General features: G+C 40.0%; 2 protein-coding genes across 3 annotated transcripts in view; both read left to right on the top strand.

Annotated features, from left to right (window-relative positions):
- The first annotated feature begins 461 nt into the window (after positions 1-461).
- Positions 462-5,901, top strand: fgl1 (fibrinogen-like 1). The gene is made up of 8 exons (XM_034035995.3): positions 462-561; positions 666-744; positions 1,535-1,709; positions 2,594-2,753; positions 3,010-3,098; positions 3,614-3,702; positions 4,592-4,779; positions 5,442-5,901. The coding sequence occupies exons 1-8, from the start codon at positions 536-538 to the stop codon at positions 5,599-5,601; spliced, it is 966 nt and encodes a 321-aa protein (XP_033891886.3). The 5' UTR covers positions 462-535; the 3' UTR covers positions 5,602-5,901.
- Positions 5,902-13,242: 7,341 nt separating this feature from the next.
- Positions 13,243-27,948, top strand: part of LOC117421229 (microtubule-associated tumor suppressor 1 homolog A-like) — a 94,048-nt gene continuing 79,342 nt past the window's right edge. The window contains exon 1 of one of the 2 annotated variants that reach the window (XM_059027050.1): positions 13,243-13,397. The gene's annotated coding sequence lies outside the window, so the exon portion shown is untranslated. The remainder of the gene's footprint in view (positions 13,398-27,948) is intronic. The other variant, XM_059027041.1, reaches the window with a different exon arrangement.

Raw genomic sequence — 27,948 nt, 5'->3', positions numbered from 1 at the left:
CAATCACTGGAAGAGGAAGCTCTTTTAGTCACTCCAGCTGGTTTAAAAAAAACAAACAGCATTTTGAAATCAAGAGGTATTTTTTGGGGTATACTGATTTTGTTTGTTTATTTCACATATAGCCTCCACAGTAAAAACAAACAAACAAACAAACGAAAAAACACCTGGAGTATAATAGTTACTAACCTTGCATAGCCTCCATTTGGTAATTAAGCAAAACAGTTTTGGTATTTGGCAGTATAAACTTCAGGGTATTGTCTGGGATTATTTATACTAACTAGGTTTTGATGTGTGTATGTAATTGTTTTGCACACGGAAACGTATTGTGTTGAAGAAGATGAAAGTATCCCCTAATCTGAGTTAGGATAACTTGTTTTTCATCAGTTCACCAGAACCCATCCAAACATTCCTCTGGTGTGACTCATCATCACAGACATGGGGCTAAATACTGCAGGGTTAAGGAGGGTTAAGACAATCTTAACTGGTGGCAGGCACAGTCCATTGTGAAGTGAGCAAGAGAAGCCAGGACAGCTGTATGTGTGAGGCTTCATTTGGGTTTATGTAAGTAAGATGAATTCTATTAGAATGGACAAACACAAATGTAAATATTTTGAAGCAAGGAATACATTGCATGTTTTACTTGAGGTCTTCTGTCTTTCTTTCAGAAACCTAATGAGGAAAATGGTTTGGGGTTTAAAGTTCTTTGCTGTGGGAATTGCTCTTTTTGTGGACTTCTGCAGCTCTGTAAGTTTTGCTTATATTTAATAAAAGGGAGAGAGTTTATTCAGACACAGCTGGTCTGTAATTCAAGTACTGTTAATACAGCTTATAGTTTTTTATTATTATTATTATTATTATTGGTGTTCCACATTTATATGTATATGTTCATCATGCTAGTACACGTTACTATTTATTCGTCAGCATAAGCTCTCAAAGGGTGTTGATTTGATCAATTTATACCCCATCTGCATAAGCCCCTAGTGAATTTTTACAGCATTTTATAGCACTGCTGAATCACCCTGGATTGAATCAACAATAATTTGGTTGATGCAATCCTGAGTGATGCCCAGTGCTGTATAATGATCTAAAAACTTTAAGATGGTTTCCAGTATCCTCATAGCTTTGATTAAAAAAAACAATTTTCTGACAAGAATAAAACTGTTTTAAAGTTTTAAAAATTAGCACTAAGTAGTTATTATTCTATTTTATTGATAGTTTGTTACTGTAAAATTGCTTTATTCCTTTTAGCAAATGTGCCTTTGCTTTTACTCCTAAATTACTGTCATATTTATCAACATGATATCTTAATCTTTTAAGAAATTCTAATTATAATTAAAATACCGGACACTTCAATTGTATATCTGAAAATGACCTTTAGAAAATTCAGTTTAAGTTCTGACTAATTCTTTTTATTATTTTGGTGTACCATTGTAATATCAGTAAAAAAGGAAGTACAGAGTAGAGTGTATGAAGATTATTGGTTTTCGTGCAGCTCTTATTGTTACTGTTGTTTGCCTGCATTGTGTATTTCTAGGCACCTGATAGCTGTTTGGAAGAGAGACAAAGGCTGAAATCCCAGGTGAGGAAACTTGAAAACCGTGTCATGGTGCAGCAACAGCAAATCCAGGAGCTCCGCAATCGAAATACGATCTCACTGCACGGACAAGGGGATGAGCACATTGATCTGGGTGCTAGAACACAGTATGCAGGTTGGAAAGTCTCAATATTATTATTACTAATATCAGTGGCAACTGATTATCTTAGTGAGGCTTGAAGCAATCCACCAGGCACATACACAAAACTTATTTACCAATTTATCATACATAGCATTAATACTGTAGTGGGTAAATTGCAAAATCGTAGACTTTCTTTTGTTAGTGCGATAGATGTAATTGGAATCAGGCCTAGCATTTTGGTCATGTTACTCTGTATAGATGAAGCCAGGTTATGCATTACATTACCAAGATGCATTTACAGTACAAGGCTTCAAACGAGGGTCTTTAAATAAGTCTGCTTTTCTGAATACAACATTTGATATTCATAAAATGGACTAGGCTAGACTGAGGTTTTCTTTTTTTTAAATAGCTGATCAGTATCTCTCAGTGAACAAAAAGCTATTGTGGCAAACGGCTGTGAAAAGGAACGCTCATCATCATTCACCTTGAGGAAAGATGCTGTGTCATCACTGTCCTTCAGAGAAGAACATAACACTCATAAAGTGTAATACTTTTAAAAATACAGTACCTCACCTTGTTATTTTTAGAACCACTGTATACAGATAAAAAGTCTTTAAAGTAACCGACAAAAAAAAAAAGAAAAAACATAACTACTGTTTACTGTATGTTACCATCTCTTTTACACTGTTTTTACATAGCTTTTTCATTGCTGTGTTTTGTCATGCTTTCACAATGCTTTTTACAAGGGCTTTACTACATTATGATATGATTGTATCACTATGTTAAATGTTTGATCTTATTGTCTATTAAATCTCCAATTACATAAAGAAGTTAACAACAACAAACCCTTTACTTGTTTTAAAAACACACGTTTGAGCAACGGTCATGTTTTGATGCATTTATCTTATCTGGTTCAGACTGTGCAGAGATCTACAATGATGGGAATAGAAGGAGTGGGATTTACAAGATTCAGCCCCTGAAATCCCCCAATGAATTCCAGGTTTACTGTGACATGACTGAAGGAGGGGGGTGGACAGTCATCCAGAGGAGAACCGATGGCAATGAAAACTTTGAAAGGTTGCATCAGAAAGTATATCGTATCTTTTATTTTTAGTCTTAACTTCAGTTTAAGTACACTAAGCTGAGGGTGTAGCTTTATGAGATGTGGTTGCAGTTTTAGTGCAGATGCTGCTAAGTTAAACTACTGTCTAGCCACACTCTAATAATTGTCTCATATCATTCACTAATACAGTTCTTTTAAGTTTATTGTGGTGTCTCACATGTTACCCGTGTACTTTAGGCAGGGCACTAGAATAATCATCTTCTCACACAGGGCCTGGAGTGACTACAAGGGTGGATTTGGAAACATACATGGAGAATCCTGGCTGGGAAATGACAAACTACATTACATAACTTCACTGAGTGAGTTCTTAACTTTCCACACTAAACATACTCTATATATATATTCCTAAAAATAACAAATATTTGGTCAATATTGTGATACATGGAAGAATATGTTGTAAACACTGTAAAATTGAACACAACAGTGGGACAATGCTTCTTTTTTTGTGAACTAATTCCATACAATATAAAAGTGTCTCAATAAATTATACAAGGATGTTTGCAGTATCTTACAAGCAGCCTACCAAAGCATAGACAAAGGCATTTTTTCTGTATTTCTGTAAGGCTATGTTTAATAAAGCAGCTGTCTGTGTTTAAGCTACCCTGAACTGAACTTAGCACACAGATGGTAGATGCTGTTCTAAGCCTCATACGCCATGTTTCATTTTAGCGTGAAAGGAAATTCACAAAAGACTGAAAATACACACGGAAGAAAGGAAATGTAATCTTAGATTCACTTTGCATCTCTGTCAGAATCATGTCTAACATCTGGTACCTAGAGTGTTAAAATATTTAAACAATCTCCTATTTACTAGAAAACTACATTTTGAAAATCAATTTGGCAGACTTTGAAGGAGAACAGCGCTCAGCCCTTTACAAAGAGTTTAAAGTTGGAGATGAAGAGGTAAGAAAAGAAGATGAGAAAGGGATTTAGTGTTTCCTTTTTACTGGGTTAAATAAAAATATCAGTGCAAAGTGGGGAGGGAAATACTGTACTCAAAATATTATCCATTTAATATATGGTATAACAGGAATAATAGATTCCTAAACTCAAATGTGAGTTGTGTACATTTTACAAGTTTTAGTTTTCTAAATTGTGGGTAATTAGTCGAACTGCATAAACTGCAATTTCATGAAAGGAAATGAAACTGTTATTATTACAAACCTAGTAACAAAGAATTGAGGGATTCCTTTAGTCCTTAAATTAACCTTCTGAGTTAGTTGTTGACAATTATACAATTTTATTTTCATAAAAAGGGTGCAAAGTGCACTTTGGAGTCTTATATTTGGAAGATACATTTTTTCTTTATTGCAGTTTGCCAAAACCTTTTTATATTTCCGTTATAGGTTAGGCATTTTGTTGTTGTTGACAGCATCTTTTTGTAACAGCATGTTATTGTGCAGTACAATGTCATATACTACTGCAACAGCGTATTGAAAATTATAGTGCATTTACACTTTGTCAACACAAGGCAGAGCTTTGCCATAATGTCTCCCCAAACACAATATGATAGGCTTTATATTAGTCAGCTATTGTACAGGTTGGACACAAGTGAATCTCTTTAAGTCAGTGCTCCCTGGAATCATACATTTTTCAACTCTTACATTAATCTAGACAGTCCGAATGGTGTTATTATTATTATTTGTTTACTTAGCAGACGCCTTTATCCAAGGCGACTTACAGAGACTAGGGTGTGTGAACTATGCAGAAAAGAATATGGATAGAAAAGAATATGGATCATTTTGCAAGCAGCTACTGTATGAGCATAAACCCTGCTGTTTATTTCCCCCAGAGTTCATACCAGCTCAGTTTCGGTCAATACTCTGGCACTGCAGGAGATGCACTGTCTGGGAGCTATCACCCAGAAGTCCAATGGTGGGCCAGTCACAACGGAATGAAGTTCAGCACATACGACAGGGACAATGACCGTTATGAGGGCAACTGTGCCATAGAGGACAAGGCTGGCTGGTGGTTCAACAGGTTACAACCTCTAATTTCTAATTGTGTCATTGTATAGCAAATGGAATTCGGGTATTGTGAAAGACAGATGATACAAAAGAGAGGTTAAGAAAAATGCAGTACCTGTTATTGGGGAAATTGATGGATCATTTAGCCATGTACTGAATATATCATTTATATTTCTTCTTCTTTTTAACCACAAGGAAACCATCAGATCAACTTATTTTGTTGGCTGTCCTAGTCACAATAACCTTATTCATTACCAATTTGTTTGACAATGTAAGCAGTTCTTGTATACACTTCTGTTGTGATAACAATTGTAATATTCTTGGCTGTAAAAAGGTAATGGAAACTATTTCAAGGTTACAACTGATAAAATAATACAAGTAGATTAACCAAAATAATACTTGCAGATTCAGGTACTGTAATATACTTTTAGGGAAGCAAGATACTAGTGTTGTGTTGTTTAGGAATACATTTCTACTGGTCTTTTTATACTAAAAGCCTTATAACCTCAGTGTAAAAAAGCACAATGCTGGTCTGTAGTGTGTTCTGGTGGCACGTGGGGGCATACACTAGATGGTTTAAAAAGACAGGAAATAGATAGTTGAGCACTGGTGATTTGTACTGAAAAACACGTCCTCCAAATTCAGAATGGGTGTTATTTCTTTTGTTACCTCTAGATGTCACTCTGCCAACCTGAATGGCTACTACTACAAGGGACCTTACACTGCGAAGACTGACAATGGGATTATTTGGTACACATGGCATGGATGGTGGTACTCCATTAAAACTGTCATCATGAAGATCAGACCTGCTGAATTTGAACCAAATGCTGTTTGAATTTTTAGCAAATGTACGGTCCTATTTCATTAACTCAGTTAACTCATAAAGTATTCTAAGTTAATTTTTAACTCTGCATCCCTTCTGCCCATATTTTACTGTAGTTTCAGGCAGGCTTAGGGAGGTTATTATATATTTAGTTATAATCATGTATCAATTAAAAGCTCTGTTTATTTTTTAATATTGACTTTAACAATGGAATGCAAATTATATTGTTAGTTCATCATAATGCAACTACTGGTATTTGCTTTTGATATTGTCACTTTTTAATTCCCTTGTTTAATTAAAACTTACAACATATTTTAATTATTATTATTATTCACATGCTCACATAAACACACCGAACAGAAAAAGATTATATTTTACAACATCATGTTTGCTCACCTTGCAGTCATACTATCTGAAATCTAATTGGTATTACCAGTGATATGTATATAAGGTTTGAAAAAAAAAAACAACTATCTCAATCAGTACTGTGATATCATTGCCATACAAAACAAGTATAAGTTATGTTATACAGGTCATCATCAATATAAAATCATCAGTAATATTAAAAGTTCAAAGCTAAGGTTAGGTAATAATAATCTTCAACCAACTCTCTTCTGAGGAACAAAATGTGTTTGCCTGAACTTATTACAGGATCTTTTAGTATTATGGCTCTTGACAAGTCAAATGTTTCAGTCACTCGGAGTAAGCACCAAATGAAGGAGATTGATTGCCTTCTGCCTGAATCAGTAGTATGGTCTCAAGAGCAGTATAGATGTTACAAAGATAGACTGATCCACAAACCATGGACCTGTTATTGGCACACAGTTTCCACTCTTATTTTTAGGCTTGGTTCCAAATTTCTTGACTAAACTAAATTCCAAATATTTAAATAAAGAGCCTAAAGACAAACACTGCAAAAATTGAACATTTAATATGCCTTTTATGTCACTCACAAAAACGTTTAGTAAGAAAAAGGGTTGGAGACTTTCCATAAAATGTATACCTGGTGGATTTAAATTGCTCTTACTCGAGGGGAGGATATTTGGCCCATGCTCCTCCGATTCCTAGTACAGGGGCTGATTTATCTCAAAACTTTGTCAAGGTTGGGTCTTAAATGGTCCATGTGATTCAGCATCAACAACATGACTAGGTAACCCATTCCATACCTCCTTCCCTCTGTCCTGTTTCCACATCATTTCAACGGTGTGCTCTGGTTTCTGTAGTGCACTTAATGTATTGTTTAGGGTTAACAATGTCAAGTCCTTTTAAGATTTTAAAGGCCTCAATCATGTCCGGCCCCCCCTTTCCCCCCAATTCTTTTTTTTGTTCTAGGCTAAATAGATTTGGTTCTTTCAGTCTATCTTCATAGCTCATTCCTTTAAGCCCTGGGATGCTCTTCATTGGACTCTCTCCAGGGTCACAGTGTCCCTTTAGTGGTCCAGAATTGGACATAGTACTCTAAGTGCAGTCTCACTACTGCATTATATAACCTCTGAAAAACCTCCTTTTATATACTATACACTTTTGGCTATATACCCAAACAGAAAATGGTGCTAATGACTCATAAATAGTTTTCTGTAAATTCATTACTTACATTGGTATTTATTCTGCTAAACTATAACACAGTATACTTACAGACTGACATTTTTTTCTAGTGATTATGTTAAGTGTGTGTGTTACAGCAAATTATTCTTTATAAAGCAGTAGTTGTCTCACCCTGTATATTATTATTATATTATTAATTTCTTAGCAGACGCCCTTATCCAGGGTGACTTACAATTGTTACAAGATATCACATTATATATTATACAGATATCACATTACTTTTTACATACAATTACCCATTTATACAGTTGGGTTTATACAGCAATCTAGGTAATGTACCTTGCTCAAGGGTACAGCAGCAGTGTCCCCCACCTGGGATTGAACCCACAACCCTCTGGTCAAGAGTCCGGAGCCCTAACCACTACTCCACACTGCTGCCCTCTACTATTGCTTTAATTGCTACAACATCCCCTGAAGGATTTTTATTTTTTTTATCCTGACACATTCCAGGCTTAGCAGTTACAGAAGTTAAGGCCTCAGTCAATGTTTATTTGTTTTTTTAAGACCATAAATGTAGATGAAGGTAGATAGACTTAAAATGGGCCGATATAGCATATAACAGAGTTATGTCAGGGATTGACATAGAGAGAAGGGAGAAGGGAGAAGGGAGACAGACAAGGTATTTTAATAATTGAATAAGTATGTGTTTTGGGTACTGGAAAAGAGCTTCACTGTCTGGTGATAGTTTAAACTAAATCTTTAGAAAAGTTTAGTTATTATTATTATTATTATTATTATTATTATTATTATTATTATTATTATTATTATTATTTATTTCTTAGCAGACGCCCTTATCCAGGGCGACTTACAATCGCAAGCAAATACAAATACATTCAAGTGTTACAATATAAGTCATACAATAAGAACAAGAAATACAATAATTCTCAAGTGTGACAAACCACAATTCAATAATACAGCAGATAATAGTGAAAGTTACATCAGGATATGATTAAATAGTGATAGTTACATCAGGATATGATTAAGTACAAAATACTACAGATTAAACACTTGGTAGATTACAATATTCTGAGGTACAGGATTAAATGCAGTAAAATAGGGGGCAGATAAGAGCAAAATAAAGCATATTTAAATGAAGGGTGATAGTGTCCCAGGATACAACAGAGGAGTTCTGCAGGTGCTGTTTGAAGAGGTGAGTCTTAAGGAGGCGCCGGAATGTGGTCAGGGACTGGGCAGTCCTGACATCTGTAGGAAGGTCGTTCCACCACTGCGGAGCAAGGGTGGAGAAGGAGCGGGCTCGGGAGGCAGGGGAGCGTAGCGGAGGTAGAGCCAGTCTTCTAGTGCAGGCGGAGCGGAGAGGTCGAGTGGGGGTGTAGGGAGAGATGAGGGTCTGGAGGTAGCTGGGTGCAGTCTGATCAAGGCATCTGTAGGCTAGTACAAGAGTCTTGAACTGGATGCGAGCGGTGATCGGGAGCCAGTGGAGCGAGCGGAGTAGTGGAGTAGCGTGGGCGAAGCGAGGTAGAGAGAACACCAGGCGAGCAGCAGAGTTCTGGATGAGCTGGAGCGGACGGGTGGCGGACGCAGGGAGGCCAGCCAGGAGGGAGTTGCAGTAGTCTAGGCGGGAGAGTACCAGGGCCTGGACCAGGAGCTGGGTAGCATAGTTGGTGAGGAAGGGTCGGATTCTTCGGATGTTGCTCAGGAAGAATCTGCAAGTGCGTGCCAGAGTGGAGATGTGCTGGGAATAAGAGAGGCAGGGGTCCAGGGTCCAAGGTTCTTAGCTGAGGAAGAGGGAGAGAGTGTGGTAGATTCCAGAGGAACAGAGATAGAGAGATCAGAGGAGGGGGAGGAGGAGGGAAAGAAAAGGAGGTCAGATTTAGAGAGGTTGAGTTTGAGGTGATGCAAGTGCATCCAGGAGGAAATAGCAGACAGACAGGTAGAGATACGGGAGGAGATGGTGGAGTCAGAGGTGGGGAAGGAGAGGAAAATCTGAGTATCATCAGCATAGAAATGGTATGAGAAACCATAGGATGCGATGAGGGGGCCCAGGGAGCGGGTGTAGAGAGAGAACAGGAGAGGACCCAAGACTGACCCTTGGGGGACTCCAGTTAAGAGAGGGTGAGGTGTGGAGGTTGCTCCACGCCAGGTTACCTGGTAAGTGCGGTTGGAGAGGTAGGAGGAGAACCAGGCCAGAGCAGTGCCAGAGATCCCCAGGTCAGCAAGAGATGATAGTAGAATAGAGTGATCAACAGTGTCAAAGGCAGCAGAGAGGTCGAGGAGAATTAGGACAGAGGAGAGAGAGGCAGCTCGGGCACACTTAAGTGAGTTGGTGACAGACAGGAGGGCGGTTTCAGTGGAGTGAGCAGAGCGGAAGCCAGATTGGAGAGGGTCAAGCAGAGAGTGGTTGGACAGGAAAGCAGAGAGCTGGCGGTGTACAGTCCGCTCGAGGGTTTTGGAGAGGAAGGGTAGGAGGGAGACAGGACGGTAGCTCTGGAGGGAGGTGGGGTCGAGGGTAGGTTTTTTGAGGAGGGGAGTGATAGAGGCTTTTTTGAAGGCAGAGGGGAAGATGCCAGAAAGTAGAGAGGTGTTGAGGAGGGAGGAGATGAAGGGGAGTAGAGCAGGAGCAGCAGCTTGAAAGAGGTGAGTGGGGAGGGGGTCCAAGGCACACGTGGTGGGTTTGTGACCCTGGAGCAGGGAGGAGAGGTCAGAGTCTGAGAGGGGCAAGAAGGTGGAGAGGGAGGGCGAGTTAGTAGGGGATGTAGTGGGTGTAGGGGTTGGAGCAGGAGGGGGTGCGGGGGAGGGAGAGGTGTTAAAGAGTTTGCGGATATCTGAGATTTTAGAAGAGAAGAAGGAGGCAAAGTCGTCAGGGGAGATAGAGGAGGGAGGAGGAGGGGGGGAGGGTTTAGGAGGGAGGAGAAGGTAGAGAATAGTTTACGTGGGTTGTTAGTGGAGGCTTGGATTACAGATTGGAAATAAGCACATTTAGCAGAGGAGAGAGTAGAGGAGAAGGAGGAGAGGAGAGTGCGGTAAAGGTCTAGGGCAGCAGGGAGTTTGGTTCTCTTCCATTTCTTTTCAGCAGATCGCAGTGTGATTCTTGCCGAGCGGAGCACAGAGGAGAGCCAGGGATGGGGAGGGGAGGGGCGAGCAGGTCGGGAGGTGAGGGGACAGAGGGAGTCGAGGGAGGAGGTGAGTGAGGAGAAGAGGGTGGAGGTAGCAGAGTCTACGGAGAGTTGTGAAAAGGAGTCGATAGGAGGGAGGTGAGAGAGAGCAGTGGAGGCAAGGACAGAGGGGGAGAGAGAGCGGAGGTTACGGCGAGAGGTGACAGTGGGGGTAGGAGGAGCAGGGAGAGGGGGGAGAGACAGAGAAAAAGAGATGAAATAGTGATCAGAGAGGTCCAGGGGGGTGACAGAGAGGTTGGAGGGGCAGCAGGCCCTGGAGAAGGTGAGGTCCAGTTGACGGCCAGCTTTGTGGGTAGGAGGGGACGGAGAGAGACAGAAGTCGAAGGAGTGAAGGAGAGGGAGGAATCCAGCAGAGTGGCTGGGGTTGGAGAGATGGATGTTGAAGTCACCCAACAGGACAGTTGGGGTAGACAGAGAGGGGAGGGAGGACAGTAGATAGTCGAGTTCATCCAGAAAGTGAGTGAGAGGCCCAGGGGGGCGGTACAGAACAATGAGCAGGAGTTGACAGGGAGAGGTTAGTTGGACTGCATGAAATTCAAAGGTAGTGACAGAGAGGGAGGTGAGATCGAAGGGGACAGAAAAGAGTAAGGAGGGAGAGAGGAGAAGACCCGTCCCACCTCCCCGTCCGGTGAGACGCGGGGTATGGGACAGGACGTAGAGAGAGGACAGGGCAGCAGGAGTAATAGTGTTATCAGGGGACAGCCAGGTTTCAGTGAGAGCAAGGAAATCGAGCGAGAGGTGGGAGGCAAAGGCAGAGATGAAATCAGCTTTGTTAGCAGAAGAGTGACAGTTCCAGAGTGCACCAGAGAGTGTGCGGGAGGGGGGGAGAGGCAGAGAAATGAGGTTAGAGGGGTTGGAGGAGCAACAGCGGAGGGAGGGCAGAGGACGAGGACGGGAGGACAGAACAGGGATGTGAGAGACAGTCATAGCAGGACAAGCAAGACAAAAGGCACAGTAGGAGCAGTGGGGTGGAGGATACAGACCTGACTAGTAGATGGCTTCTTCCAGAGTGCTGTTAGGTGTGGATCTATTCGACCAGTGTCTTAGCGCAGGTCTCCCCTTGCTGGACTCCCACAGCTAGACTCCCGGCTCTTTTGTTGAGGCTCTTCGGTTTGCTGGCGCTTCTTGCTGGCGCTAAAATAAGCTGCTTGAATAAATGTTGTTACACCTGCTTGGCAGAAGAACCAACTAAACTGTGTGGAAACCAATCAAATAGCAAAATCAACTGCTAATCAATTTAGCCACTCACCTGGTACTAATCACACACAAACTCAGCCAATTCAAACACCACCTTACAGTGTCACCAAATGTAGTAGTTACAATTACAAAAAGCAGGAACTTATCTATCTGCCTCTCTCCCTGGTTACCAGTAGACTGAACTAATTACCAGATGCCCACTCTTAAATAACTCCCTTCACTTAGCAAGGGAACTAGCTGCTAACTGCTCTGGAGACAATAGTTTCACACACTTTGATGGGATCACACAACTGCAGGAGCTGTGTGGAGACCAATTTAAATGCAAACTGCTCTAATCAAGTTAACCCACCCTGATTCAAACTAACACTCCTGGAAGTAGTTAGGTTTTTGTTTACATTATTTTTGTTTTGTACGAATACATATACAGGCACTGCCCAGTTTTTGCAATCAATCTGTGATCCAGTGGTTTCTCTTTACAGAAGTGAAGACGGTCCTGCATGTGGTAAGCTCCCCCGGTTTGTCACACATGGCTAAAACTGATATTTAGGAAGCATTTAAACAATGTTTACAAAACCACCAATTAGTTCAAAAAGAAAACCTTTACACTGCAGTCAGTCAAGAGTCTTATAGCTTGTTTTATTTCTCTCCTAAAACAGCATTACTCTTTTTGAAGTGTATGTGTAGTACTTCTTTTGAAATGCAATAGATGTGGCAGGCTGACTTCAGGCTGACTTGTTCTAATGGCATTGGCAGGAATAGTAAAAGGTAAATCGATACTGGTGGTCGCAGACAGTGCAGACATAGTATTATTCATTACCCGTTTAGGTTACACAGTTTAATCAGTAGCACAGCAACTAAACACAGAACACACTTTAACTCCATACTTGTTTGCAGTACACTAAATAAAATATTATTTTTTTAGCAGACGCCTTTATCCAAGGCAACTTACAGAGGCTAGGGTGTGTGAACTATGCATCAGCTGCAGAGTCACTTACAACTACATCTCACCTGAAAGACAGAGCACAAGGAGATTAAGTGATTTGCTCAGGGTCACACAATGAGTCAGTGGCTGAGGTGGGATTTGAACTGAGGACCTCCTGGATACAAGCCCTTTTCTTTAACCACTGGACCACACAGACAATAAACATGGATTAAGTCTTTAAAATCCAATGATAATTCAGATGGTCAATATGGTTAGTGGGCAACTGGTCACATGGTTTCCAATGAGAGACAGTGTACATTACTGTAAAAGTCACAGTGGTGTGTGGACTGGTAGATAACATGCATTTGGAGTGTGCCCATTCTGCATGACCCATAATGGTCTTAAATGCAAATGCATCAGGATCACAAAGACAACCACAGTGGTATGAGCAATTTTTACATCCTTGAAAACAATATCATATTATAAATCAATGCACAGTGATAACCATTTCAGTATTAGTAACAAGTGCATTGTGCAATATTAAAATTGGAAACTAAAGTATTTTCCTTTAAGGATAATCAAATATCTATTTTAATGAAACAGATTTTCAAATATATTTTTGAATAATATACTTGTTTTCCCAAATAATTATTCTAATAGCGTATAGGGTTTGATTGTTTTCAGTTTTTGATATTTTCTTACCAGGTTACCAGGATAACAGGCAAGATGTCCTAATGAAAACAGAACAGGTGGTAACCTTAACGTATTCTGTTGCTTATTTACCTAATGACTGAGTGCTGCTGGAAAGTGTGGCGACATGGGACCGCGTAAGAAGCAATAGTGACGTCACAGGGTTTAAATGCAGGTGCAGAATCCCAGAGAGAGTTTTTGCACGACACTGCTGTTTGGAAACACTCATGGTTTGCAGTTTGAAGTTTACTGTTTACGATGTAAGTATATTTTAACAGTTTGTGTCTGTTTTCCGTATATATAAAAATAGTTATATTGTTTAGCTATATAGTTTTTTTCTGCTTGATAATAAAGCTTTCGAGTAACAAGTCTCAAATGTAATTTATTTTCAAAGCCTACATTGATGTTTTCCAATTGGCTATACCCTTGCGTTAAAATGTGTTCTGTATTTTTGTTCTGCTGGTAAACTGCTGGGAAAGGGAGTCAAAAGTGTTTTGTTTATTTTGTGATCCTCCCGAGAAACTAGCATTGTAACACAGCTGTCGGCAATTTAATTATTTTCGAGCCCTAACCACACTAGTATTCCGTTGAAATACATTTCATTAATTTAGGTTGAGGGGCGTATTGATTTCATAGGGGAAAAAAAAAAACAAACAAAAAAAAAACATTATAGAGGTCACACTATTTATTTAGTAAGAACATCGTGTGTAGTTGTATTTATTTAGCTGGTAAATATATATTTAGCGCGTAGGGATGAAGCTGTTTAGACGCATAATACCATGAGTGGGAATAGATCTGTCTCATGTTAATGAAGTTACAACAATCTGATCATCTTCCGTGAGGGCTACACAGCGGTTGACTACAGTGCTAACAAGTACATCAATTTGAAATTGGTTTATGTAATTGTAAAATAGTTAATCTATCCTGGATGGGGTGCAGAACGTTTTTACATTATTATTAAGGTGCGGTATGTGAGGTATTACTTTCTTTAATGGTATTTACATTAACCATATACAGTAATCTAATGAATACACAGAACCTAAAAAAAAGTGAGGTATTAAGCCCCTTACACACTGGCACGTCTACCCGGGTCACAATCCCGCGTAATGTGAAACCACGTATCTGGGTTAACATGGGTCCCAGCAACCCACCCGAGGATGTGGGTCGACACGCTTTGACCCGGGTTGAGCAAGACAAAATGCATGACGGACGTTTGTAAGCCGACGAAATAACAAACAGCCACGTCTGCATGAAGGTTTCACTTTTGTAATGAATGTTTTTGTTTATTCTGTTTAGCCATATTTCTGTTGATTTAAGACACATCATGAGCCAGATTGCAGCAGGGATGAAGAAACGTTTGTTCTAATCAAAATTTGGGTTGACGGTTCAATCCAGAGAAGCTTCCGGAGCATTGATATGCATATTGTTTACTTGTATCTGTCACCCAGGTCAAGCCAGCTTTATCAAAAGCAGTGTGAAATCGCGTACCCGACCAGCTTGACACCCGGTTCCGACCCAGGTGGAGCATGCCAGTGTGAAAGGGGCTTTAGTCTTGCAATACTCTAAGCCTTCAGAATAGCACACAAATACGCTACCTACAAAAAGTAAGGTGTATTAAATATGTTTGTGGCCTACTAAGTTCTAGCAGCTATAATAATTGACAGTAGAGGTTAAAAGTGCAGTGCTTTATTGAACTTTCCTTTCAGTTGTGACAAAGGTTGGATTTAGACAAGTTTGGTGGTCACACAGCAGTTCACCTCACAAAACCAGGCCACAAGTGGCTCAACAGATGTGTATTCATGCTAACCCCTCTTGCAGTGTGACAGTGTATCAAACATTGTAAAATGTTATCATTTTGAGAGTGAAACTAATGTACCAGCACTGGTTGTGAGAATAGGGTTGCAATTTGTTGGGTTATTCAGTGTCAAGGAGTACACACACACACAAAAAAAAGGCCAAACATAGAGAGTAAACTGCTACCTCAAGCCCTAAGAGGGTGGTCCATAAAGTGAAGACTTGAGGCATGATTATGGGGCAATATGCCAACTAAATGTTCTAACGACAGTTTGTTGTCAAAGCACATTGAAGAAAAGTCATTTAATTTGGTGCAGACATGAGTTGCTGAGCTGTATCATCATGTTTACAATGAGCTCAGTTTGTGGTGGAGAGCTCCACATCAGCACGTTTTTACTTCCACAAAGATAGGTACATTTGATTTTAATCTTTAAGTACTGGGTGTGGGGGTTGGGAAAACAATTTTTCTTAGTGACTTATCGACACAGCCTGCAGCTAGCGAGTGTTCCACATCTTACTCCGATAAAAAGGTATTTTAAAATTTCATTATAAAAATCTAAAAACAGCTAGAACTGTTATATACCAAGACACATGGGTGAAAGTGTTCCTCATATTTTTATCATGGAAAACTGTAATATTTTTGCACATACTTTATTTTTGTGACCTTTTAGAGGTGTTTTATATTTCTCCTGTTGAACTGTAACTTGATTGAGACCATAGGCTCCTAACCCAACGTTTCTCAAATGCGGCCACCAGCATGATTGTGTGGCCATAGCAGCTCCTGAATAGCCCACCATCCTTAATCAGTGCCATTATGCTACTTAGTGCCCTAACTGATTTACTGCAGTGAAAATCCCTGCACAGGAAGGTGAAATCGTACTATGAGATGTGTTTTGTAGCACATCAAATATACTCAGTAGCTGCACATTATACAGTCTTTCAACGTGTACAATGTTTACCTTCCAGTGGACGTAGGCGATAACGCAAAGCAGATGAGATTAAGCAGTGCTGTGCTGAAGATTCAGAGAAACGTACAAGAACAGATTTTTTAATGTGATGCTAAAAAAGTAGTGCACATAAATTTAGGTGAACGAGAGATGGCGTTGGTCGAGCTATGTGAAAATAATAATATGGATAACAAAGTTTTTCTATAAATCAGTAGGCCTATCAGAAAATGTTTGAGTCTGATAACGTTGCAGAGACACACCATGTGAAACCAACTGCTGAGAAAAGCAGAACATGGAAGGAAGAAAAGCAAACATTTCAGGACCAGTGGGGAACACAGTTCCTGGTGTTTCCGAAGCCAAGTGATTCAGCTTCTGAGCAAGTTGCAGCGATTCATGCAATGTATGCAATGCAGCGTCATTATAACACACATGCGGGTGAAGTTGCAAAGAACTACCATAATGACTTTCAGAGACAGAAGCTGTTAAATAGAGCAAAAACCAAACTGCAAAAACAAAAGATTTTTTTGAGGAAGAAAATGCGGTTGGCTTCTTTTAAAGTTATGTGGAAAAAAATGTTCTGGCTGTACAACCTGACCCCTTTTCAGAGATGCACCACTGAGCAAGGACACACTACAGAGGAGCACACGAGTTTTGACTAATATCATCCAACATGAAACAGCTGAAAGTCATTTGCAGCCCTTTCTACAGCCTGTCTTGATGAGAGCACAGATGTCAAAGAATCCCCAGGCAATAATATGCCTTCGGTTTTTTGACTGTGATGACCATTGCTTTTGAGAGAGTTTTAGTTTTGGTAACCCTTTGTGATCGGCCATGTGGCAAACAGTTTTGAGTCTGTTAAAGCCAGAATGGAGGAATGCCTCATAGCTTTGACAACCTGTGTGGCTTGACAGCCGACGGAACAGCAGCTATGCAAAGCACACAAGTAAGGGTGCTAAATTATTTCTGAGAGCTGCCACCAAAAGCTTTTTATGTTTCACTGTTTTGCCCACCAAGTTGTTCTTGCCAGTAAGGCTTCCATGAAAACCACGGATGAGGTTGAATCCACAGTGAAAAAGAGTATCAATGCAGTCAACACTAGCAGTGTTAATAAACTGAGATTTGCAACATTGTGAAACAGGCAGTGAAGCACATAGTGTGCTGCTGAATTACAATCTAATTTGCTTGCTCAGTTTTAATACCTGTACAAAGGCTGTTTGAGTTTTGGGAAGAGCTCATTGCAGTTTTAACCACCATTTCTCCTGATCTGGCCCAAAAGTTACATGATCCAGGGGTATGTGCATGATGTTTACCTCTTTTTGAAATAGTTTTTACCAAAGCTTGCTTCTGTTAACCTGGAGCGTCAGAAAAGCCAGCTTACAATTCTTGACAGCATTGAAGTGATTGATATGTTCAGAATGACCCAGACATCGTCCTTCACCTTCAATAGGAACGTGACTCTTCAGTATTTAGTGAACTCAGTCAGTTTCTCATGTGCCAGGATGAGTGTACAGCAAAGGATCTGCTCAACTGTAACGAGTATCTGAAAAACGTTTCAGCGAGGGGAACCTTTTTCATCGGTAGGTCACCTTCATGATTGACCCGTTCAACAGTAGTGGTTTAATGTCTTTGGCTGCAAGCAACCTAACTGCTTAGCTGCTTTTTTATCTCTGTGAACTTAACTGATCTCAAGTACCTTGTGTTGCAAATGTGTAATAATAAAAGAATGAAAGTATACTTGAGTCAGCCTGGTGTTACAGTACAGGAGTTCTGGACTAAAATGTACCAGTTTGCAGAAAACGACAAGCCCCTGGCTAAAGTTGCTTTGCTTTGTTTTGCTTTTCTTGTCCCTGTTCCCTACTACAGTGCTGTATGAGAGGGCATTCGGTGCTCTGCACTTTCTGAAAAATAAGCACCAAATCCACCTAACTGAAGCTCACCTGGAAGCTTCGCTTTTAGTTTCACAAGAAACCTGTGAGCCTGCAGACTTTCCATTGATAGAACTGCTGAACGTTTGCGAGTAGTGAGTCAAATCCACACGCAGTCCACTAACGCAGCTTTTGGCACTAGGTTTCATGGGGTTAAAATGAACTATGTAATTACTATAGCAGTTATCACAGGTTTAAGCAGAAACTCCATAGAAGCGCAAACTATATACAGTCAGTTTTCCTCAATGTGCACAATTTAATTTTATTTATATGTTGTTTGCCAGGAATACAAGCTTGTCGCCCTGCTCTTGATCCAAGGTGGTGCTCTTTTGTTTACATCGAATACACAGAGGACGCGTACTTGAAGTATTTTCAAAACTGATTCGATGTTTTGGGACCAGCAAATCAGATGTTAGTTAAAACGTAAGCAGGAAAAGAAGAACCCACTGCTTGTCTTTGGCAGAAATATTGTAAATAGTAAGGCAGGGCATTCGGTGCAGTTTCGTTGATAAACTTAAATAATGTTATTAACTGTGCGTTACAAAAATGTCATTTAATCGATTATTCAGTATTTATCTCGATGTATATAATGAGAAATGGAATAGATTGAAAAATTTTCAATTTAAAAGTAGCAGCTCTGTTATACGGTACAAGTTAAGATTTGTGCTGTAATAAAAAAAAAACATCCCCCCAGGATACAGTCTTGTGCCCCCCAGTTTGGCATAGGGAACAGGGGAGGCAAACTACATATTTTGCCCCTCTACTTTTTTTGGCTCCATGTATACACACTATTCTATGTTTTGTTATGGTTTTACCTTTTAAATGGTTTAAAGTTTTATAAAAAATAGTCATCGGAAGACGCCAGAAGTCCGACCATTGATTTAAAAAATAAATAAATAAGAAATAATAAAATGCAACTTACATGAATATTAGTTTGACCCACTGCACTATTTACAACAGTTGACATTGCCAGCGGTGTGCCAAAGATGCTGGGCAGTTTGTGGAGACTACAGACATTCTTATATAATTAAATATAGGTTAGGTCACGCCTGGCGTCAGGGGGTGCACGAGGGATGTGACTGCAGCCGGGCTCAGACCATGTGGGGGCCTAGACGAATCCATTATTTTTTTTTTTTTTTTTTTTTTTAATCTCTCGGTTCTCTACCTAAGCCTTCAACTTTCATTTATGCAAATTCCATGATAAACCCCCCTACCACCACCACCACCACCACCTTTTTCAGAACGACTTGTCTGGGGGGGGGGAGTGGGGAGTCTGCGGCGGGAAAGTAAAATCTTTATTCAATCATTTGGCAAATATGCTACCAAAGGAAAAATCGGGTTGTGCGAAGCACAAAAAACAGGAAAGGCAGCTACAGCTTTCAAAAAAAGAAGCTGAAAATGCTAAGAAAGTATATGGTAAATGGTTTAAAAGTGGCCCGATGGAAGTACTAGTGGGGGACTGCCAGCTTCCTCACACGAAACATCAGCTGTAGAGCCAATACAGGAGAGACAGGAATCGGACACTGACTGTGATTCTGAAAATGCACAGCAACAAACACAAGGTATTAAATCATGTTGTAGTAATGTAAACCCTGAACCCAGTCCGCCTCCTTTATGTTATTTTTACAATCCAGCTTCTCGGCCTGAAGTTTGTTCCAAAGAACTTAGAGTTGAAATTGTGAAGTGGAAACCTCTGCAGCTTAAAGACACTGATGTGGAAAACTGCTGGTCGTTGCTTTACATCTGCAAACTACGAGCGTAAAGTGAGCACTGCAGAGATTCACAGGCCTTGGTTGGTTAACTCTAAGTCTGCAGATGCTGTATTTTGTTTTTGCTACAAGCTTTTTGGTGAAGATAGGGGCGTGTTTACACAAGGTTTCTCCAATTGGCAAAAGTTATCACAAAGGCTATCGCAACACAAAGCATACCAATTGCACATGGAGAATTACAAGTGAAAACATCTAGAACTGGATTTACAGAACAAAACTACAATACAGACATTTTCAACAAAAACTAAATAAGGAAAAGGAACAATGGCATGCTGTGCTTTGTAGAATTATGTTCTTGGTGTTACACAGTTTAGCCTTCCGTGGTTCAGTAGACAGACTGTACACACAGAACGGTATTTTATTTAATTGCTGGAGCTGTTGTCCAAGTATGACCCTGTCATGGCTGATCATTTGTAACGCATTCAGAAAGGCACAAACATTCATTATTTAAGCAAGGATAGCCACAACTAATTTTTGAAGCTATTAGCTAAGGCTGTCACTGGGAAGATGCGGGAGAAAATCCAGGAAGCTTGATACTACAGTGTGTTGATGGATTGCAGTCCAGATCTCTCACGAGGAGCAATTATCGATAATGATTTGATATGTTACAATCATTGGACGCCAAGTTGAAGTGCAGGAGAGCTTTCTGGAGTTTTTGCACTTTGAAAATACTACAGGAGAGGCGTTGGCTGACTTGCTGCTAAACCGACATACTCAACATGAAATAAAAATTGAAGACTGCAGGGGACAGTTATGACAATGGGGCTAACATGAGAGGGGTCCATCGAAGCGTTCAGGCGAAAATACGACAGGTCAATGATAGTGCAGTGTATGTGCCTTGCTGTCCACATAACTGGAATCTTGCTTTGGAACATGCAGCCGAATATTCCATAGAAGCAAAAGATTTCTTTGGGGTACTGCAGCGTTTTTACAGCATATTTTCAGGGTCCACTGAACATTGGGACATCCTTGTTAAGCACCTGAAACGCTACACACTGAAGTCACTTTAAGAGACCCGCTGGAGTGCTCGTGCTGAAGCTGCAAAGGTAGTTTGTGAACAACTGCCTGAATTATTAAATGCTTTGCTTGAAGTATCAGAAACTGGAAACTGTGACTGCAAACCCTCTCTGGACTTGATTTTAGGATGCCTTTTTCAAAACTTTAGTTCCAGGTTTCTGTACAATAACTCTTTTTAAGCACTAACTAGTTTAAATAGGTGTAAAAAAAAATAATACATACTGTATTAGAACATACATAAGTTTACTGGTGTGCTGGTTTGAATGGTGCTATCTTTCCCTAGATCGGTATGCAGTGCTGAATGACTACATTCTTTCTTAATCTGCCTTGTAAAGTCTATTGTATTTGTGTAATACCTAAGAGGCAAGCAATCCCTAAACAAACAAACATGTAAATCTAGACGCTCTAGCTGTTATAAGCCGTCACTTATCTGACTACCAAAGTCTAGTTTGAAACAGAGCAGGTAGATTTACACAATCCTATCGGTTTACACGAGTTAACCCTTAGAATTGGTTACATGTGGTCTTCAAGGCACACTCAATTTCTTGCAGTTTTAAAAAGCACATTAAACAGTTTCAGGAACAGTGTTTTTTTATTATTTATTTTTTCTCAATTTGTCATACTTGTTCTGCTATCTCTTTCGTTTGCTTTAGGATAATTAACACTAAATAATTATGTTCACTGAGTACAAGGAAGAGTATTAATATTTAAATTCAGCAAATGCATAAAGTGCAGGTAGTACTGCAGTTCAAAACAAACGCGGCGTGCGCCGTTTTATTTAATAACAAAAATAAATGAAAAGGTTTAAACAAAACAAATGAATATTTAAACAAAACAAAATCATGAACACAAAACAATACGATCCCAGGTCAGGCTGGGCAGTTGCTGTCACTGTTCCTGGAATCTTTTTATTTTAGTTTCTCGCTCGCTCTCGTTCCTCCTCTTGACACCCACCCCGAACATGGAGAGCTGCAGGCTTTTTATACCGTGGTCGAAGGGTTTAACTAGCTGCCAATTATTCTATTACCCCTCGGCCACAATCTGCACAAGTTTTTTTTAATTACTGTGGATGGGGCTACCCAGCCACGCTACTAAACAATACAATAAAAAAAAAACACACGGCTACGCTGTCATATTTAAATACAATAATTAATTACAAAAACAATACCGACGGCTCTTCGTCATCATATAAATACATAAATCATAAAACAAATACAAAACAATAACCTGCACAGGGGCGGAGGGGGAGACCCCGTTCTAAAAATAAACAAATCAATGTACAGGGCTCCTCGCCATGTTACACTTGGTGATAAGTTCCTAGATGTTAAATAATGTTTACTGTAGCATAAAGCAAGTCAAAATAACTGGTAAATCAAATAAATATGTCAAATTATTTGAGAGATTGACAATGGACAGCCATGTGCTGAGTGAGGTAGGTTTGTTGAACATTTGAGTTGCTTAATGATAGTAATTTTTATGTGCAAGTAGTCCGTTACAATTCTTTAACCAGTGAGTTGCAAATATTTAATGTTTTGTTGGTTTTACAGTTTAGAACAATTGAGAACTGACAGATTACCCACTGAAGGGATTGTCTTGTCATTAATGGTGCCTTTACACTTGCATCTCAGACTTGAGCTGATTGAGGTTCGATCAGATTAAAAGCCTTTTATCATTTGAGCCACCCAATTTACACTAGAGCACAGACCTAAGCCTTGGGCCCTGTATGCATGCGCAAGCATGTATTGCATGCCCGATGACGTCAAATTGATCACCCCTTGCTTGAAGACATTTCCCCTCCCCAAGCATTAAGCATGAACTTGTAATAGTGTAGTAGTTAGCACGTTTGCCTAGCACGCCAAAGATCACTGATCTTTTGGGGGGGGGGGGGGGGGTTTATATTATACTTTTGAGTTTTTGTTCATAAGTGTGAACATCTGAAATGCTGACAGTGTATTACATTTTATCTATTAAATATTTTATTTATTATTATTATTATTATTATTATTATTATTATTATTATTATTATTATTATTTATTAGCAGGCTCCCTTATCCAGGGCGACTTACAATTGTTACAAGATGTCACATTTTTTCTACATACAATTACCCATTTATATAGCAATCTAGGTAAAGTACCTTGCTCAAGGGTACAGCAGCAGTGTCCACCACCTGGGATTGAACCCACGACCTTCCGGTCAAGAGTCCAGAGCCCTAACCACTACTCCACACTGCTACCCTTTTTTAATGGTTATAGTAACATTTATTTTTTTGCAGAGAGAGATTAGCCAGTTTTGTATTTGTTTTTATTACTAAATTATTGCAGAAGTAATACAGATTCTGACCAGTCACTTTTGAGGCAACTCAAGTTCAGTTGTGTTTGTTTGGTGGGTGGTGGATAGTATTCATCACATGATTTGAATTCATGTATATCACACAGGGATTCCCTAAAACAATCGGGTAGCAGCTGACTTGTGCTTGTTTTAATAGAAAACCAATTCATAATTTCAGAATACATTTACCAGTAAAAAATCTATTGAACACCAGTGAATTTTCTTTTCTATGGATGTATAAAAAAAATATCTTGAATTTTTTATTTTTTTTGTCGAGGAGACTAATGATAGTCATGTGATTAATGACAGCCTTTTTATTGGCTAACATAAGACATCCATCATCATGGTCCACAACTTTTATACAGCCCTCCCATTAAACTGTATTCTGTTGCTCATCCAGTATGACACTGAAAAACTCTTGGTTGATCCATGTTGTTTTTGTTGTTGTTGGTGATGCCTTCTCAGTCTGGCACAGCACATTCCACTCGCCCATGTAAACACAGTTTCATCAGTGTACCTCCTACACTTCCAATTTAGGAGGTGACAATATCATTGTCATGCATCTGTCGCAAAGGTGTCCTGTTCTTAAAGTGCTCCCATTCCCCCTATCCCTGTTACTATGAATGCTAATGCCGGCCCATCACCCTTTCCTCCCTTTCAAAAGACTGTAGTATTCCATTGAACATCTGCAATTCTATACAAAAGTAATGCTAGGACATAGATTCATATTACAGCACTATTGGTAGTCCTTCTGTCATGCACCTGTGTCTCACGATTTACCATACATATACACTTCCCCTCATGTTGCCGTGCATGCAGCTCCCCACCCCCACCCAACAAACTGACGCACATCAAACATGTGGATGCCACACTAGACACTGATCATGGCAGTGGAATTCATAGAGGTACAGTGTGATGTTGGTGCCACTGTTATGCATCCGTCTACTACTAGACCTGCATAAGAAGTGCCCAGATATACACAGCCCCCTAAAACACTGGCATGCCAGAAGACCACATACACTTGATGGATGTGTTGTATTATCTGCAGAGAATTGTATGTTGTTTGTCTTAACTGATGATGGCTGTCTGTGGTTACTTGTGTTGCCTTGCCCCTTCCACTGCTTGTATGGGGGTGGGAGGGAATGCAGAGTTAGGGTTACACTAACGAAGCATTTCTGTACTTTTGTCATTTTAATATTAACTCTAAGAGTGATGTATTAATGTTTTTTGCAAAGAAAAAAAAAATATATATATATATATACTGTATATACAGTACTGTGCAAAAGTTTTAGGCAGGTGTGAAAAAATGCTGTAAAGAAAGAATGCTTTCAAAAATAGACATGTTAATAGTTTATATTTATCAATTAACAAAATGCAAAGTGAGTGAACAGAAGAAAAATCTACATCAAATCAATATTTGGTGTGACCGCCCTTTGCCTTCAAAACAGCATCAATTCTTCTAGGTACACTTGCACACAGTTTTTGAAGGAACTCGGCAGGTAGGTTGGCCCAAACATTTTGGAGAACTAACCACAGTTCTTCTGTGAATTTAGGCAGCCTCAGTTGCTTCTCTCTCTTCATGTAATCCCAGACAGACTCGATGATGTTGAGATCAGGGCTCTGTGGGGGCCATACCATCACTTCCAGGACTCCTTGTTCTTCTTTACGCTGAAGATAGTTCTTAATGACTTTCGCTGTATGTTTGGGGTCGTTTTCATGCAGCAGAATAAATTTGGGGCCAATCAGATGCCTCCCTGATGGTATTGCATGATGGATAAGTATCTGCCTGTACTTGTCAGCATTGAGGAGACCATTAATTCTGATCAAATCCCCAACTCCATTTGCAGAAATGCAGCCCCAAACTTGCAAGGAACCTCCACCATGCTTCACTGTTGCCTGCAGACACTCATTCGTGTACTGCTCTCCAGCCCTTCGGCAAACAAACTGCCTTCTGCTACAGCCAAATATTTCAAATTTTGACTCCTCAATCCAGAGCACCTGCTGCCATTTTTCTGCACCCCAGTTCCTGTGTTTTCGTGCATAGTTGAGTCGCATGGCCTTGTTTCCACGTCGGAGGTATGGCTTTTTGGCCGCAAGTCTTCCATGAAGGCCACTTCTGACCAGACTTCTCCGGACAGTAGATGGGTGTACCAGGGTCCCACTGTTTTCTGCCAATTCTGAGCTGATGGCACTGCTGGACATCTTCCGATAGCGAAGGGAAGTAAGCATGATGTGTCTTTCATCTGCTGCAGTAAGTCTCCTTGGCCGACCACTGCGTCTACGGTCCTCAACGTTGCCCGTTTCTTTGTGCTTCTTCAAAAGAGCTTGGACAGCACATCCAGAAACCCCTGTCTGCTTTGAAATTTCTGCCTGGGAGAGACCTTGCTGATGCAGTATAACTACCTTGTGTCTTGTTGCTGTGCTCAGTCTTGCCATGGTGTATGACTTTTGACAGTAAACTGTCTTCAGCAACCTCACCTTGTTAGCTGAGTTTGGCTGTTCCTCACCCAGTTTTATTCCTCCTACACAGCTGTTTCTGTTTCAGTTAATGATTGTGTTTCAACCTACATATTGAATTGATGATCATTAGCACCTCTTTGGTATAATTGTTTAATCATACACCTGACTATATGCCTACAAAATCCCTGACTGTGCAAGTGTACCTAGAATTGATGCTGTTTTGAAGGCAAAGGGTGGTCACACCAAATATGGATTTGATTTAGATTTTTCTTCTATTCACTCACTTTGCATTTAGTTAATTGATAAATATAATCTATTAACATGTCTATTTTTGAAAGCATTCTTACTTTACAGCATTTTTTCACACCTGCCTAAAACTTTTGCACAGTGACTGTATATATATATATATATATATATATATATATATATATATGTGTGTGTAATTATATATATACTTTATTATTATTATTATTTATTTCTTAGCAGACGCCCTTATCCAGGGCGACTTACAATCGCAAGCAAATACAAATACATTCAAGTGTTACAATATAAGTCATACAATAAGAACAAGAAATACAATAATTCTCAAGTGTGACAAACCACAATTCAATAATACAGCAGATAATAGTGAAAGTTACATCAGGATATGATTAAGTAGTGATAGTTACATCAGGATATGATTAAGTACAAAATACTACAGATTAAACACTTGGGAGATTACAATATTCTGAGGTACAGGATTAAATGCAGTAAAATAGGGGGCAGATAAGAGCAAAATAAAGCATATTTAAATGAAGGGTGATAGTGTCCCAGGATACAACAGAGGAGTTCTACAGGTGCTGTTTGAAGAGGTGAGTCTTAAGGAGGCGCCGGAATGTGGTCAGGGACTGGGCAGTCCTGACATCTGTAGGAAGGTCGTTCCACCACTGCGGAGCAAGGGTGGAGAAGGAGCGGGCTCGGGAGGCAGGGGAGCGTAGCGGAGGTAGAGCCAGTCTTCTGTACATATACACACACACACAGTTGTAGTCAAAAGTTTACATACCCCAAATGAAATTTTATACTTTCTAGAAATTTATCAAACAAAGAATTTTAGGAAAAATCTTTGTAGGAAAAGTTTTGTTTTTGTGGATGAGGAAAAAGTTACAAGAAATAGATATCTACAATTATTTATTTACGCAATTTTCTTGGCAAAAGTCAAAAAATGCTAATTCAAGTATTCATGCCCTTTTGATGCTATGATATTGTCTACAAGGTGCTAGAAATTTCAATATGATAATGCAGAACCTAATTCTAGAAAAGTCTAAGAAATGCTGGATTCTTGGAGAGTATAAAAGGGTTAGGAATAGAATGATTGCTGTCATTACCAATAGGTCAATATGGGGAAAAAGTAAAGAGCTATCTGAAGACCTTAGGCAGAACATTATTTATTGTCATAAAGCTGGAGAAGGATACAAGAAGATTTCCAAGCATCCGAGTATCCCAATTTGTGCAGAGCAACAGACGGGCTACAGTTAGTCAACTGACAGTCCAGTACCACATTGGTGATGAAAGACCCATAAAAGAATGCACAACTCGTCGTACCTTGACACGAATGGGGTATGGCAGCCGACAACCTAACAGAGTTCCACTTCTTTCAGCAAAACACAAGAAACTGCAGTTGCAGTGGGCTAAGGAACAAAAACACTGGACACTGGAGGATTGGAAAAACATTGCCTGGTCTGATGAATCTCGGTTCCTGCTGTTTAACGCTGATGGGAGGACTAGGGTATGGAGAAAACCACGAGTACATGCATCCATCATGCCGCGTGTCAACATTGCAGGCTGGTGGTGGATGTGTGATGGTGTGGGGTGTGTTTTTCATGGCACACATTGGGCCCCTTGATAAAAGTGGAGAAACGTTTGAATTCCACAGGATATCGGAACATTGCTAATCAGGTGCATCCCTTCATGGCAGCAGTGTATCCATCTGCTAATGGATTTGATTTTTTCAGCAGGATAATGCCCCATGCCACAAGGCTAGGATTGTCCAGGAATGGTTCCACGAACATGACAGTGAATTCAGCTTACTGCAGTGGCCTGCCCAGTCAGCAGATCTCAATCCAATTGAGCATCTGTGGGATGGATGAGATGGAACGAGCTATTCAGAGTAGAGATCCACTACCAGCCAACTTGACACAACTGTGGGAAGCATTGGAGGCAACATGGGCCAGCATCCCTGTGGAACGCTTTCAACACCTTGTAAAGTCCATGCCCTGATGAATTGAGGCTGTTCTGAGGGCAAAAGGGGGTGCAATTCAATATTAGGAAGGTGTTCCTAATGTTTTGTACACTCAGTGTATACTGTCAAGCATAGATGTGGTAATATCCTTCTATGGGGCTGTTTTTCCGCTAATGGCACAGGACATTTAGTTCCAATACATGGTAAAATGGATTCCATAGCATCTATGGAATCCATCTGAAACCCTCTGCTACAAAGCTTTTTTAAAAGCGCAACTGGGCGCTCCAACACGACAACAATCCAAAGCACACATCAAAATCTACTTCAGAATGGTTAAAGATTAATTAAATCA

Source organism: Acipenser ruthenus, chromosome 1, assembly GCF_902713425.1.
Source record: "Acipenser ruthenus chromosome 1, fAciRut3.2 maternal haplotype, whole genome shotgun sequence".
Classification (NCBI taxonomy): Eukaryota; Metazoa; Chordata; class Actinopteri; order Acipenseriformes; family Acipenseridae; genus Acipenser; species Acipenser ruthenus.
The sequence above is the reverse complement of the archived record's forward strand: the minus strand, read 5'-3'. Positions and strand labels throughout refer to the sequence as shown.

Bases quoted from the DNA above. Each gene is read 5' to 3' on its own strand.
- fgl1 (XM_034035995.3), top strand. From the start codon at position 536: ATGTGTGAGGCTTCATTTGGGTTTAT. The intron at 745-1,534 runs GTAAGTTTTGCT...GTGTATTTCTAG, and splicing joins TTGTGGACTTCTGCAGCTCT to GCACCTGATAGCTGTTTGGA. The intron at 2,754-3,009 runs GTTGCATCAGAA...CTTCTCACACAG, and splicing joins GGCAATGAAAACTTTGAAAG to GGCCTGGAGTGACTACAAGG.